This window comes from Staurois parvus, unplaced genomic scaffold (genome assembly GCF_062004578.1).
Source record: "Staurois parvus isolate SC_StPar_1 unplaced genomic scaffold, SC_StPar_1.0 ptg001060l, whole genome shotgun sequence".
Lineage (NCBI taxonomy): Eukaryota > Metazoa > Chordata > Amphibia > Anura > Ranidae > Staurois > Staurois parvus.
Window position 1 is genome coordinate 1,079,713 of NW_028318856.1, and position 13,690 is coordinate 1,093,402.

General features: G+C 41.4%; 1 protein-coding gene across 1 annotated transcript in view; it reads left to right on the forward strand.

Annotated features, from left to right (window-relative positions):
* The first annotated feature begins 2,152 nt into the window (after positions 1-2,152).
* The window catches only part of LOC149440685 (NXPE family member 4-like), a 50,053-nt gene continuing 38,515 nt past the window's right edge, over positions 2,153-13,690 (forward strand). The window contains exons 1-2 of the mRNA XM_089658262.1: positions 2,153-2,377; positions 8,418-8,519. Of these exons, the coding sequence (XP_089514388.1) occupies positions 8,439-8,519 (81 nt within the window). The 5' untranslated portion in view covers positions 2,153-2,377; positions 8,418-8,438. The remainder of the gene's footprint in view (positions 2,378-8,417; positions 8,520-13,690) is intronic.

Sequence of the window (13,690 nt, forward strand, 5' to 3'; positions counted from 1 at the left end):
GACAGAAATTTCCTCCAGCACACCGTCACAGCATGTAGTCAACTGGGATTTTTCATCCTGCTTACCCTCCTTTCTATATATAACGCCCTCTAGGTTAGTTAGATAAGGTTTTTTGTAAGGTAGAAGCTGAGTAGCAGCCTGGGATGAGTCAGCCTGGGAATGAGGTAGTGAGGTTACCTCTGGACAGGCTGGGTGGCTCTAACAGGTCAGGGCTTCTGGAGCCCTCCCACCTTTCTAGAAAGTTGAGAACTTTCTGCAACAGGGGAGAGGGAGGGGGGACCAGATCTGCATGTTATAGATACTTCGGCCAATCCCCTGGCAGGAAGATGGGAATGGCGACCATGAAAACCCTTGAATATCAGAGAGCCTAGGGAGCAGTAGTCAGTGTAGAGTGGTAGATGGATTGAGGAAGGCTGGAGTATGGAGCCTTGGAGGATGCACCAGGGAAGGGGCCTACCTACAGGCTGGTCGCTGGAAAAGAGGACCTCCACTGTACCACCGTTTTCTAGGGAGGACATCCTGACCAGCAGGGAAGGAGCCAGCCCAGTGAAAGGCCTGAAAGCAGCCATCAACCCACCAAGCTTATTGAGCTTTAGGCTACACTCACACTAGCTTTGTCAGCAGGCAAAGGCTTCGCAAACACCTATGAAAATTCTGCACATGGCAGCACACAGTGCTGTTCACACTGAAGCATTAGTGTTGCGGCAAAACTGGCGCCTCATGTCGAGTCAGGAAGAGTTAAAGCCTCCCATTCAAGTCTATGGTGCCACTCCTCAAACACCTGGCAGGCGTTTGCGGTGCGATTGTGATGCATTTGCAAGGCGTTTGCGTGGTGTTTGCGTGGTGTTAATACCATTTAACTTCATTACAGGCGTTTGTGGTGCAGTTTTAACGCTTGGCAAACATATATCAAACGCCTCAAAACCATGCATATGGCATTTGAGGAATGTTAAAAACGCTTTCCAAATGCCTGTCAAACACTATAGGGCCTTTTGGCAAGAGTTAGAAATAAAGTCAAGTGTGAACGAGCCCTGAGACCGGCATTAATGAGCTTTAGTGCGGGCGTTAGACTGGCATTAATGAACTTTAGTGTGGGCGTTAGACTGGCATTAATGAACTTTAGTGTGGGCGTTAGATAGGCATTAATGAGCTTTAGTGCGGGCGTTAGACAGGCATTAATGAGCTTTAGGGTGGGGGTGTTAGACAGGCATTAATGAGCTTTAGTGTGAGCGTTAGACAGGCATTAATGAGCTTTAGGGTGGGGGTGTTAGACTGGCATTAATGAGCTTTAGTGTGGGCGTTAGACAGGCATTAATGAGCTTTAGTGCGGACCTTAGACAGGCATTAATGAGCTTTAGGGTGGGGGTGTTAGACAGGCATTAATGAGCGTTAATGGGGACCTTAGACTGGCATTAATGAGCTTTATTGCGGGCGTTAGACAGGCATTAATGAGCTTTAGTGTGGGCATTAGACAGGCATTAATGAGCTTTAGTGTGGGCATTAGACAGGCATTAATGAGCTTTAGTGTGGGCATTAGACAGGCATTAATGAGCTTTAGTGTGGGCATTAGACAGGCATTAATGAGCTTTAGTGTGGGCATTAGACAGGCATTAATGAGCTTTAGTGTGGGCATTAACCTGGCTTTTTACAAGCATTAAAAATGCTCCCTAAACGCTCTATGTGCAGCATGAGTTGAAGCATTTTATAAGTGTTTGACAAACATTAAAACCACACCACAAACTAAACAAACTGTATTGTTATTAACGCACCGCAACTGCACGGAAAATGCCCTGCAAATGCCTGCCAGTGTGTTTGAGGAGCGTCACCATAAACTTGAATGGGAGGTGTTGAAAGGCTTCAAACTACTTCACTACTTCGCCTGACATAAGGCGACGCAACGCTAGCACTTCATGTTCTGATAATGTGAACAGCACTGTGTGCTGCCCATAGTATCATCTGCCTAGGCATTCGAGGAGCGTTAAAAACTCCTCTCAAATTCCTGCTTTTAATGCCAGTGTAAACTAGGCCTTAGAAATTTAGTCCAGTGTGAACAATAACTAAGAAATGTACAGTGGCACTATTCAAGGAAGAAGTCGTTTGTCCTTGCTTAGATTTGCGTTCCTGCTGCACTGCTGGAAGATAACGACTCAGGCAGGAGCCAAGCCTCAGCACTGCGGCCGGTTGGGGAGAAGAGTGGATGTTACCAGAGCTGCAAAGAGGGGAAAGTGAGGCTACAGCTCCGCTGCCCACTGTGTACAGAGACAGGCTCGCCCACTGTGTACAGAGACAGGCTCACCCACTTTCTAAGATAAGGATTGCCCTGTTCCTACCATAGAGAAAGAGGAGTTACAGTACTGGGATTCCCTGCTTCTACACTGTGAGACTCTCTACTCATTTATATACATATGAAGATACATCTAATCGTTTATTGTATTCTTGTAGCTTTTATTTGTTGTGTCGGAATAGGATTGAGATGTGAGTATGTGAGATACTGCGATGTGCTATGTGCTTGGTACTATGTACAGAATATATATCATGTATACTTATCTATGGATCTATGTATATACAGGTGTATTTATGGATCTATGTATATACAGGTGTATTTATGGATCTATGTATATACAGACGTATTTATGGATCTATGTATATACAGATGTATTTATGGATCTATGTATATACAGACGTATTTATGGATCTATGTATATACAGGTGTATTTATGGATCTATGTATATAAAGATGTATTTATGGATCTATCTATATACAGGTGTATTTATGGATCTATGTATATAAAGATGTATTTATGGATCTATGTATATACAGATGTATTTATGGATCTATCTATATACAGGTGTATTTATGGATCTATGTATATACAGACGTATTTATGGATCTATGTATATACAGGTGTATTTATGGATCTATGTATATACAGGTGTATTTATGGATCTATGTATATACAGGTGTATTTATGGATCTATGTATATACAGATGTATTTATGGATCTATGTATATACAGGTGTATTTATGGATCTATGTGTATACAGGTGTATTTATGGATCTATCTATATACAGGTGTATTTATGGATCTATGTATATACAGGTGTATTTATGGATCTATCTATATACAGGTGTATGTATGGATCTATGTATATACAGGTGTATTTATGGATCTATGTATATACAGATGTATTTATGAATCTATGTATATACAGGTGTATTTATGGATCTATGTATATACAGGTGTATTTATGGAACTATCTATATACAGGTGTATTTATGGATCTCTGTATATACAGATATATTTATGGATCTATGTATATACTGATGTATTTATGGATCTATGTATATACAGGTGTATTTATGGATCTATGTATATACAGATGTATTTATGGATCTATGTATATACAGGTGTATTTATGGATCTATGTATATACAGGTGTATTTATGGATCTATCTATATACAGATGTATTTAAGGATGGATGTATATATAGGTGTATTTATGGATCTATGTATATACAGATGTATTTATGGATCTGTACATATACAGGTGTATTTATGGATCTATGTATATACAGGTGTATTTATGGATGGATGTATATACAGGTGTATTTATGGAACTATGTATATATAGATATATTTATGGATGGATGTATATACAGATGTATTTATGGATCTATGTATGTACAGGTGTATTTATGGATCTATGTGTATACAGATGTATTTATGGATCTATGTATATATAGGTGTATAAACCAGGGGCGGACTGACAACTCATGGGGCCCCTGGGCAATAGGGGATCATGGGGCCCCTGTGTCCTTGCCCAAACTCAAAAAAAACTATGAAAAAGGTACTAGGGGCATCTCAAGGGGCCCCCTACTGACCCCGGGCCCTCGGGCAGTGCCCAAGTTTCCAAATGGTCAGTCCACCCCTAGTATAAACACACATGTATATGTGTATGTATTTTTATTTTTAAGAGGACAGTTGCTTTTGGACTAGTATATCAGTCATTCGGTTATTATAGTGGCTAGAGGGAGAGTGCTGCAGTCGTTAGACAGTCTTCCAATGAGAAGTAATGTACTAAGGGGTTTATTTACTAAAAGAAAATAGACTGAGCACTTTGCAAGTTCAGTTGCTCCAGAGGTTTGTAAATGAGGTAAAGCTTCACTTTTCAAAGAATACCCATTTGCATGCAAGAAAAAAAAAACACAGCATTTTTGCTTGCACATGGTTGAATGATAGAAGAAGGAAACAGAGGGGCGCCAAACTAAGTGCAGCATTAATAGTGCATGCATAAAGCGCTTGGAAGTGACAACCCACAAGGGATACATCCGGACACATTACTGACATACCTGTCTTCGTCCACCTTTCAGTGAGTTGCCAATTGTATGTTTTTAATAAACCCCACTATTAATGCCGCACTTAGTTTGGCGCCACTCTGTTTCCTTCTACTTACAGAGTCTCAGCTTTTCTCCAAAGGGTGTTGCCGCTGATGCCCTTATTGTTCTCTCTTGGACTTTTATATGGTATTTTATATGGACTAATACATGGACCTGCACTATAGCTAACACTTCTCCAGCGTCAACCATTATATTCCTTTTGGATGATGAAAGCCAGCAGAGCTTCCCTAAAGTGAAGTCTAAAGTGCATAGTCTATTTGCCTTTAGTAAATCAACCCCTAAAAAGGCAATATTGGACTGTAAAGATGTGTATAGAATAATCTCTCTTGCATTATATACAGCTTTATTTGGCAATAATTTCACGCAAGTAACCTTTGTCCTTAAGGCCTGGGTCACATAGGTGTGTGCATTTGTGTATGCATGTCATAGAGAGAGCAGCCTATTCATTTCAATGGGCTGCCCTACCAGCTAGAAACAAGAAGAATGAAATCCTCGACCCTTTTTTTAAATCACACTGAACTGAACTGCGTAATGCTGTAGCAACATGCGCTTTGGCGTGCGCGTAAACCCGCCTCAGCTGCTGATGTGTGTGGATACCATTAAAGATGAATGGCTCATCTGGTAAAGAGCAGTCTGTTTCTGTGTGGGGCGGGATAATCACGCAAATTCCAAATCTGCTGTAAGAAATTTCATTTTTTTAGATGGTTTATATAGCTGTTATAGAATTTATTTTAGAGGATAGGTATAGGGCGCATCAATGGAGGAGGCTGTGGACTGAGAGATGTCAGCCACGGATGGAGGAGACACTGGACAACAGACACCGGGGAGTACTTCTAAGGGTTGAAGCAAGCTCTGTATATGGAAGTGGATAGAACAAGAAGGCGCTTCTAAGTGCAGTATATCCAGAAGAATCTTTAACCTCCCTAGCGGTATGATTATTTCCGATTTTTGGTGCTGAAAGCGGTACCATTTTTTTGCATGGAAATATGTAGTTTTTTTATTGTAGGCTGTAATTTTTAGGAATAACTCACTGAAATCTGTCCGAACAAGAGTCTATTAAACATCCCGAGTATGATAAAACTTGAAACACGAAATCATAAATTATAATTTAATTAATAATCATAAAAAATAATAATATAATAATAATAAAGTAATTCAATAATATAATCAAACCAAAAACACTGAAATTTGAAATATAGAGGCAAATTCACACATTGCTGAGCAAAGTCGCAAAATCGTTTTCAGTGTCTGATGAGGAATTTCCCCCACGAATCATTATCACTCAATTCTGCAAGTGGTTCTGATTTACTATCGCTGTTCTCTAGCCGGTCTAAAACCGCTTTTGACATAAAGGGACGCTTTTTGGACGCCATGGACTTTTCTAAGTTTCCAGGCAGAAAGAACAGTAAAAATGTAGGCAGGGCGCCGGACAAAGCACTCGGGACAAAATGTATGTGAAATGCATTGAAACAGCATAATAATCATTTTTTAAAAAATGAAATTTTTTAAAAATTTCAAATTTGCTGCCGGTTCCGGCACCCGTACATCCTGACGTCACAGGGACCGGAGCACGGAAGCCGGATGCCGGCATCGGCCGGAGGAGATGGCCGGGGACGCTGCAGGGGACACATCGCGGGAGCAAAGGACAAGGTAAGCGCTGCAGGGACTCCCTGAGCAGCGCCGCATGGTACTCAAATTTTACCCCGAGCTACACTCGGGAATACCGCCAGGGAGGTTAATAAGAACTTGTGGTTTGTTCTATCCTTTTCCATATATCTATTTTAGGAAATGGGCCCGTATCTTGCAATGTCTTTGTTGCCATCTTGCCTTAGACTTTGCTGCGGGCCTACACTGTTCTAGCATTTTAGTTGGGGGTACACCCACCTTCAGCTCTATCGGTTTATTTTCCACCTGGATAATTTGTTTCCTGGTTCCCAGTGAAGTGACAGCAACCTGTAGCTAGCTAGTATGGAGGAGACACTGGACAGCAGGCATCGAGCAGCACTTCTAGAAGTTGAAGCAAACTCTGTGTATGGAAGAGGATAGAGCAAGAAGGCTCAATCCACCATGCGAGAACCCGCTGTGCTGGCCAGCAGCTGCAGGGGGAGCTGAGGATCAGATGTCCAAGATGACTGCCACACGTTCCGGGATCGCTGGAACGTACACTATCCAGAAGACTGGAAGTGACGTGCGTTAGGAACGGGTGTGGAATGGTGACGCGTTTCGGAGCATACGCAGAGCTCCTCCTTTAAGGCCGTTCCACACCCATTCCTAACCCTTGTCACTTCTGGTTGTGGCTGTCAGAGCCTGGAATCGAACCTGGGCCTTCTGCAGTGGGAGATGGTGTTTCTTCTCGCTGAGCCACCTAGAATGCTGGACAGTTCCCTTGACAATTCTTTGGATGATCCTGCCTTTTCCCTGTTTTGTCTTGAACCTTGAACTCCTTGCTCCTCCCATGAACTTCCTATAAAAGCCATGTCTCTGCACTTCCTGGTTGCCAGATTATTGTGCCTTACCAGCCAATATCCCGCTTACTGTTCCTGCTGCCGTCTTCGTCTACGTTACCGACCTTTGGCTTGCTACTGACTACGATTCTGCCTCATCCTATCTACTACCATTGGTGACCGACCCTTGGCTTGTGACTGACTCCGCTTCTGTTTGATCCCTGAACTGTTTGATCCGCTTTTGGTTTCCAGCCTACTCATTCCCTGGTGGGGTGATCCTGAGATCTGCGACCTGGCATTCACACGCAGCCAAATCCATCTCCACCATTAGGAGCTCTGGGGAAGACCGGTGGATGCTTAGACCCCGCACCTCAGGTGAGCCTGCGTCATTCCCAGGGTGGGCCGCTGGTGTACCAATCCTGCTGGTTTCAGGTAAGCCTTACAACTGCTGTAGCAACTGGTCTCTGAACCTGACCCAGATCGTGACAGTGGTCTTCTGGATAGCGTGTGCTCCAGCGCACGTCCCAGCGATCCCGGAACTTGCGGTGGCCATCTTGGACATCTGATCTTCAGCTCCCTCTGCAGCTATTGCCTGGCACAGTGGGTTCTCGCATGGTGGATTGAGCCTTCTTGTTCTATCCTTCTTGTTCTTTCCTCTTCCATATACAGAGTTTGCTTCAACTTCTAGAAGTGCTAGCCGATGCCTGCTGTCCAGTGTCTCCTCCATACTAGCTAGCTACAGGTCGCTGTCACTTCACTGGGAACCAGGAAACAAATTATCCAGGTGGAAAATAGACCGATAGAGCTGAAGGTGGGTGTACCCCCAACTAAAATGCTAGAACAGTGTAGGCCCACAGCAAAGTCTAAGATTGAGCCTCTGCACTCTGACAATTTTATTGAGCCTGTTTTAACCACAAGTTTGTAAGTGTTTCTAACCATCATTTATTAAAGATTCGTCTGGATATACTGCACTTAGAAGCGCCTTCTTGTTCTATCCTCTTCCATATATCTATTTTAGGAAATGGGCCCGTATCTTGCAATGTCTTTGCTGCCATCTTGCCTAAGACTTTGCTGTGGGCCTACACTGTTCTAGCATTTTAGTTGGGGGTACACCCACCTTCAGCTCTATCGGTTTATTTTCTATCTGGATAATTTGTTTCGGGGTTCCCAGTGAAGTTCCAGCAACCTGTAGCTAGTACCGCAGAGGTCAATCTAGTTACACTCGATAGACAACTTTCGTTCTATATACAATTTTGATTTGTATGTAGCCTCATCCAGGTGTACTTAATACTTTGTCATCAGAGTTTGTACTTTGGAATTGTTTCTCTGGAACTCATTTTTATGGTTTTAGTAAACTTCCTTGAATAAAAATAATTGAATCAGAAAGTCTTAAATACATCCTCTAGACATGGTGACTGCAAATAACAAGAGATCTAATTATCCTACTTTGGGAGTCATCATAGCAAAGTAGGACTTGAGTGCCATCCAGTCGCCCCCCCCACTGCACAAGTGTGAACTTAGCCCAAGTTCAGTGGTCCTTTAAATAGGTCTAAAAATATCTATTCCTTTATCAGGTTTCCTCATTGCATGACAGAATGGTCAAGCGAAAGATCGTACTGCGTATTGTAGTCTTTTTTTTCTTCCTGGGCTTCCTCTGGCGCTGGACGGCAATGCAGGTAAATCGAAATAAAAAAATAAATAGTAACTCCTGGCCAGCTCACTTGTTGATTATGGATCTTTGAGGGATTGCATCATGTCTGCAAGAAAATGTGAATCGAAGAAAAAAATGTAGATCCCGCCAAAATGGACAGCATTACATTTTTATGCTTAAAAATGTTTAAAGCAGATAAATAAATCAATGGGTTTAAGGTGTATTAATAGAAAAATGCAACACTAATTACAAAAACATAAAAATGTCAAAATAAAAGTCCATATGAGTCCTCAAATAAATGAAGTAAGATGCAAGAGAAGATTCTGATCTCATGAACCGTCACCATACACCCGAAAACGTAGCCCCTTACCAGACACTTTGATCGTATAACATCAGTCAGTAAGCGCTGCGCAAACTGTTGGCGCTATATAAATCCTGTATAATAATGATATGAAATCAGTATGGCAGGTAATCATCAGTAGAAATCCTCTCCCAGATATAGGATAATTCCTCCGCTTTAAAGATTTCCAAACCTTGAAGAAACTCCCATCCGGCAGTCAAATGATGGATAAAGAACAAAAGCAACTCATAGTCCAGTAATTAATTAAAACTTTGGCAGAGTTATTACAAGATTCACGTACGTCAAAACTTTAAAATAACCAGCATTGAATTGACAAAGGTTCAAACCAAAAACATGGCCACCGTCCCTCCAGAACGTGGTGACCGTCCCTCCAATGCGTTTCGTCATCAGAAAGACGTTTTCTTTATATATATATTTTTATATATATATATATATATTTAAAAAAACACATATAAACCTAAAAATATTGGGAGCAATCTGCGTAATCAATACCCCCTAAGAAAATAAATATACACCAAATCTCAAAAATGTTGTTATCTGGAACAGCCAATCTCAACCAGGGTGCCCAGGCACCCTGGGGTGCCTTGAGGTTTCTTCAGGAAATTGCTCAAAATTTGTATGCAAGCCAGCGGGTGGAACAAGCCTGCCTTTTAGTTATACAAAGCCACAGGTTTCATTGTGCACCATTATGACCTTCTAGCCGCCGGCATCCTGACAACCAATGGCATCATCAGTTGATAAGGAGGATGTTAGCTGCCTGCACAGCATCCTAGTTTGACCCTCCCCCGCCCCTCTCCATCAGTGCTGGGGTCACATTAGCTCAGTGATGGAGAAAAACTGAGGGAGAGGAGAAACACTGGATTACTAGTCAGTACCAGAGTGAAAAAGTGTATTTGCTTTGGAAGAATAAATCACCTCTAATGTTGGGTAATCTACATGTGTGGATGTTGCTGCGTTATAAAAAAGGATTAGAATAGTTTTTCATAATTTAGAATGGGGGGGTCCTTTTAAAATTATGGACAGTCTTAATGCACCCCATTTCTGAAGACTCCATAATTTTAAAGAATGCCTCAACACTGTTCATAATTTTAAAGGGTGCCTTGACTGTAAAAAGGTTGAGAAACACTGGTCTAGAACACCTAAACGTGGTTTTCACCATACATAAATAACCAAATAAAGTGATAATAGTGCAGAGCAACAATATACACATCAAAAAAGGTTCATAAATAAGTCCACCAACACTGTGCTCTTCCAGTCACCAAAAAGTGCCAAAGGAACTCTTCTTCCTGAATTATCACCAAGAGTGCTTCACACCCCATGCAAACTGGACTCTCGCCTTCATATAAGACCTCTCAGATAAAATGAGGTCTAACAGCCCTTAAGAATGCCTCCCGCTCAGACTTTGTACTTCAGATGGCTCGTGAACCTTGAACGATTAGCAGCAACTCTCACAGATTCTCTCCTCATGCAGAGAAGTGGCAAATGTAAAGCATAAAATGGAGGATGGATAGTGCGCTCTGTATAAACTCAATATGTAATAAAAATAGCATAAAAAAACACTCATATAAAAACAGAGCACAAAACCGTGCTAATACAGCGCATAAAGCAAATACATCGGCAGTCTTGACTCTCACCACCCAACTAGCAGGTGCATACTCTGCGTGGCTGACCCGCCTTTACCCCCCGGTTCACATCTGTGCAGGTGGTACCGCTGCGGATCTACACGACAATCCGTGCATTCGCACCACCCTCACAGAGAAATGCTGACCCGCGGGTGCGTGACATTAGTTCTAATGTATCCTAATTTCCAAATTACAGTAGTAACGAATTTATATGAATGATATATAATGAAACATAATTTTGTCCGAAATTTTTATTCGAATAGAGTTCGAAAACAAAATCTAGTTTGAAAATGAAATTGAATCAGCGGAATAAAATAGAATAGAAAATAAAGGTATGTAAAAGAATAAAATAGAATAAAAAAGAATAAAAAGGAATAAAGTAACACAGAACATAATAAAGAGAAAATAAAAGAATAGAATAAAATAGAATAAAAAATAAAGGAATAGAATAGAAAATACAATAATAGCATAGAAAGGAATAGAGTAAAACTGAACTGAATAAGATAGGAAATAAAAGAATAGAAAAAATAGGATAGAAAAAAGAGAATAGAATAGAAAAGAACAGATTACAAAAGAATTAAATAGGAAATAAAAGAATAGAATAGAAAAGAATAGAGTAAAACAGAACAGAATAGAGTAGAAAATAGAATAGAATAAAATAGAAAATGATAGAATAGAGTAAAAGAGAACAGAATAAAATAGAATAGAAAATAAAAGACTAGCATAAAATAGAATAGATTAGAACAGAATAGAATAGAATAAAATATAGCCGCCTTCCAAAATTCGAATTTCAAAAAGAATAGAATAAAACAGAATAGAATAGCATAGAGAATAGAGTAAAAAAACCCAGAATACTATATAATAGAATAGAAGAAAAGAAGAGAATAAAAAGGAATAGAAAATAAAGGAATTGAAAATATATGAATAGATTAGAATAGAAAAGAACAGGATAGAAAAAACAATAAAATAAAATATAAAGAATATAACCTTTTTTAGGGGTCTGTAGTAAATGAGGTAGAGTTCAGGGGTCAGTAGTAAGTGAGGTAACGTTTAAGGGTCCGTAGTAAGTGAGGTAGTGTTCAGGGGTCAGTAGTAAGTGAGGTAGTGTTTAGGGGTCAGTAGTAAGCGAAGTAGTGTTCAGGGGTCAGTAGTAAGTGAGGTAAGTGAGGTAGTGTTCAGGGGTCAGTAGTAAACGAAGTAGTGTTCAGGGGTCAGTAGTAAGCGAGGTAGTGTTCAGGGGTCAGTAGTAAGTGAGGTAAGTGAGGTAGTGTTCAGGGGTCAGTAGTAAGTGAGGTAAGTGAGGTAGTGTTCAGGGGTCAGTAGTAAGCGAAGTAGTGTTCAGGGGTCAGTAGTAAGCAAGGTAGTGTTTAAGGGTCAGTAGTAAGTGAGGCAGAGTTCAGGGGTCAGTAGTAAGTGAGGTAGTGTTTAGGGGTCAGTAGTAAGTGAGGTAGTGTTTAGGGGTCAGTAGTAAGTGAGGTAGTGTTTAAGGGTCAGTAGTAAGCAAAGTAGTGTTCAGGGGTCAGTAGTAAGCGAGGTAGTGTTTAAGGGTCAGTAGTAAGTGAGGTAACGTTTAAGGGTCAGTAGTAAGTGAGGTAACGTTTAAGGGTCAGTAGTAAGTGAGGTAGTGTTTAGGGGTCAGTAGTAAGTGAGGTAGTGTTTAGGGGTCAATAGTAAGCGAGGTAATGTTTAAGGGTCAGTAGTAAGTTAGGCAGAGTTCAGGGGTCAGTAGTACGTGAGGTAGTGTTTAGGGGTCAGTAGTAAGCGAGGTAGTGTTCAGGGGTCAGTAGTAAGTGAGGTAACGTTTAAGGGTCAGTAGTAAGTGAGGTAGTGTTCAGGGGTCAGTAGTACGTGAGGTAACAGTTAAGGGTCAGTAGTAAGTGAGGTAGTGTTTAGGGGTCAGTAGTAAGCGAAGTAGTGTTCAGGGGTCAGTAGTAGGTGAGGTAGTGTTTAAGGGTCAGTAGTAAGTGAGGTAGTGTTTAAGGGTCAGTAGTAAGTGAGGTAGTGTTTAAGGGTCAGTAGTAAGCAAAGTAGTGTTCAGGGGTCAGTAGTAAGCAAAGTAGTGTTCAGGGGTCAGTAGTAAGCGAGGTAGTGTTTAAGGGTCAGTAGTAAGTGAGGTAGTGTTTAGGGGTCAGTAGTAAGCGAGGTAATGTTTAAGGGTCAGTAGTAAGTTAGGCAGAGTTCAGGGGTCAGTAGTACGTGAGGTAGTGTTTAGGGGTCAGTAGTAAGCGAGGTAGTGTTCAGGGGTCAGTAGTAAGTGAGGTAACGTTTAAGGGTCAGTAGTAAGTGAGGTAGTGTTCAGGGGTCAGTAGTACGTGAGGTAACATTTAAGGGTCAGTAGTAAGTGAGGTAGTGTTTAGGGGTCAGTAGTAAGCGAAGTAGTGTTCAGGGGTCAGTAGTATGTGAGGTAGTGTTTAAGGGTCAGTAGTAAGTGAGGTAGTGTTTAAGGGTCAGTAGTAAGCAAAGTAGTGTTCAGGGGTCAGAAGTAAGCGAGGTAGTGTTCAGGGGTCAATAGTAAGTGAGGTGACGTTTAAGGGTTACTAGTAAGTGAGGTAGTGTTTAGGGGTCAGTAGTAAGCGAGGTAGTGTTTAAGGGTCAATAGTAAGTGAGGTAGTGTTTAGGGGTCAGTAGTAAGTGAAGTAGAATTCAGGGGTCAGTAGTAAGTGAGGTAACGTTTAGGGGTCAGTAGTAAGTGAAGTAGTGTTCAGGAGTCAGTAGTAAGTAAGGTAGTGTTCAGGGATCAGTAGTAAGTGAAGTAGTGTTCAGGGGTTAGTAATAAGTGAAGTAGTGTACAGGGGTCAGTAGTAAGTGAGGCAGAGTTCAGGGGTCAGTAGTAAGTGAAGTAGTGTTCAGGGGTCAGTAGTAAGTGAGGTAGTGTTCAGGGATCAGTAGTAAGTGAGGTAGTGTTCAGGTATCAGTAGTAAGTGATGCAGAGTTCAGGGGTTAGTAATAAGTGAAGTAGTGTTCAGGGGTCAGTAGTTAGTGAAGTAGTGTTCAGGGGTCAGTAGTAAGTGAGGTAGTGTTCAGGGGTCAGTAGTAAGTGAGGTAGTGTTCAGGGATCAGTAGTAAGTGATGCAGAGTTCAGGGGTTAGTAATAAGTGAAGTAGTGTTCAGGGGTCAGTAGTAAGTAAGGTAGTGTTCAGAGGTCAGTAGTAAGTGATGCAGAGTTCAGGGGTCAGTAGTAAGTGAAGTAGTGTTCAGGGGTCAGTAGTAAGT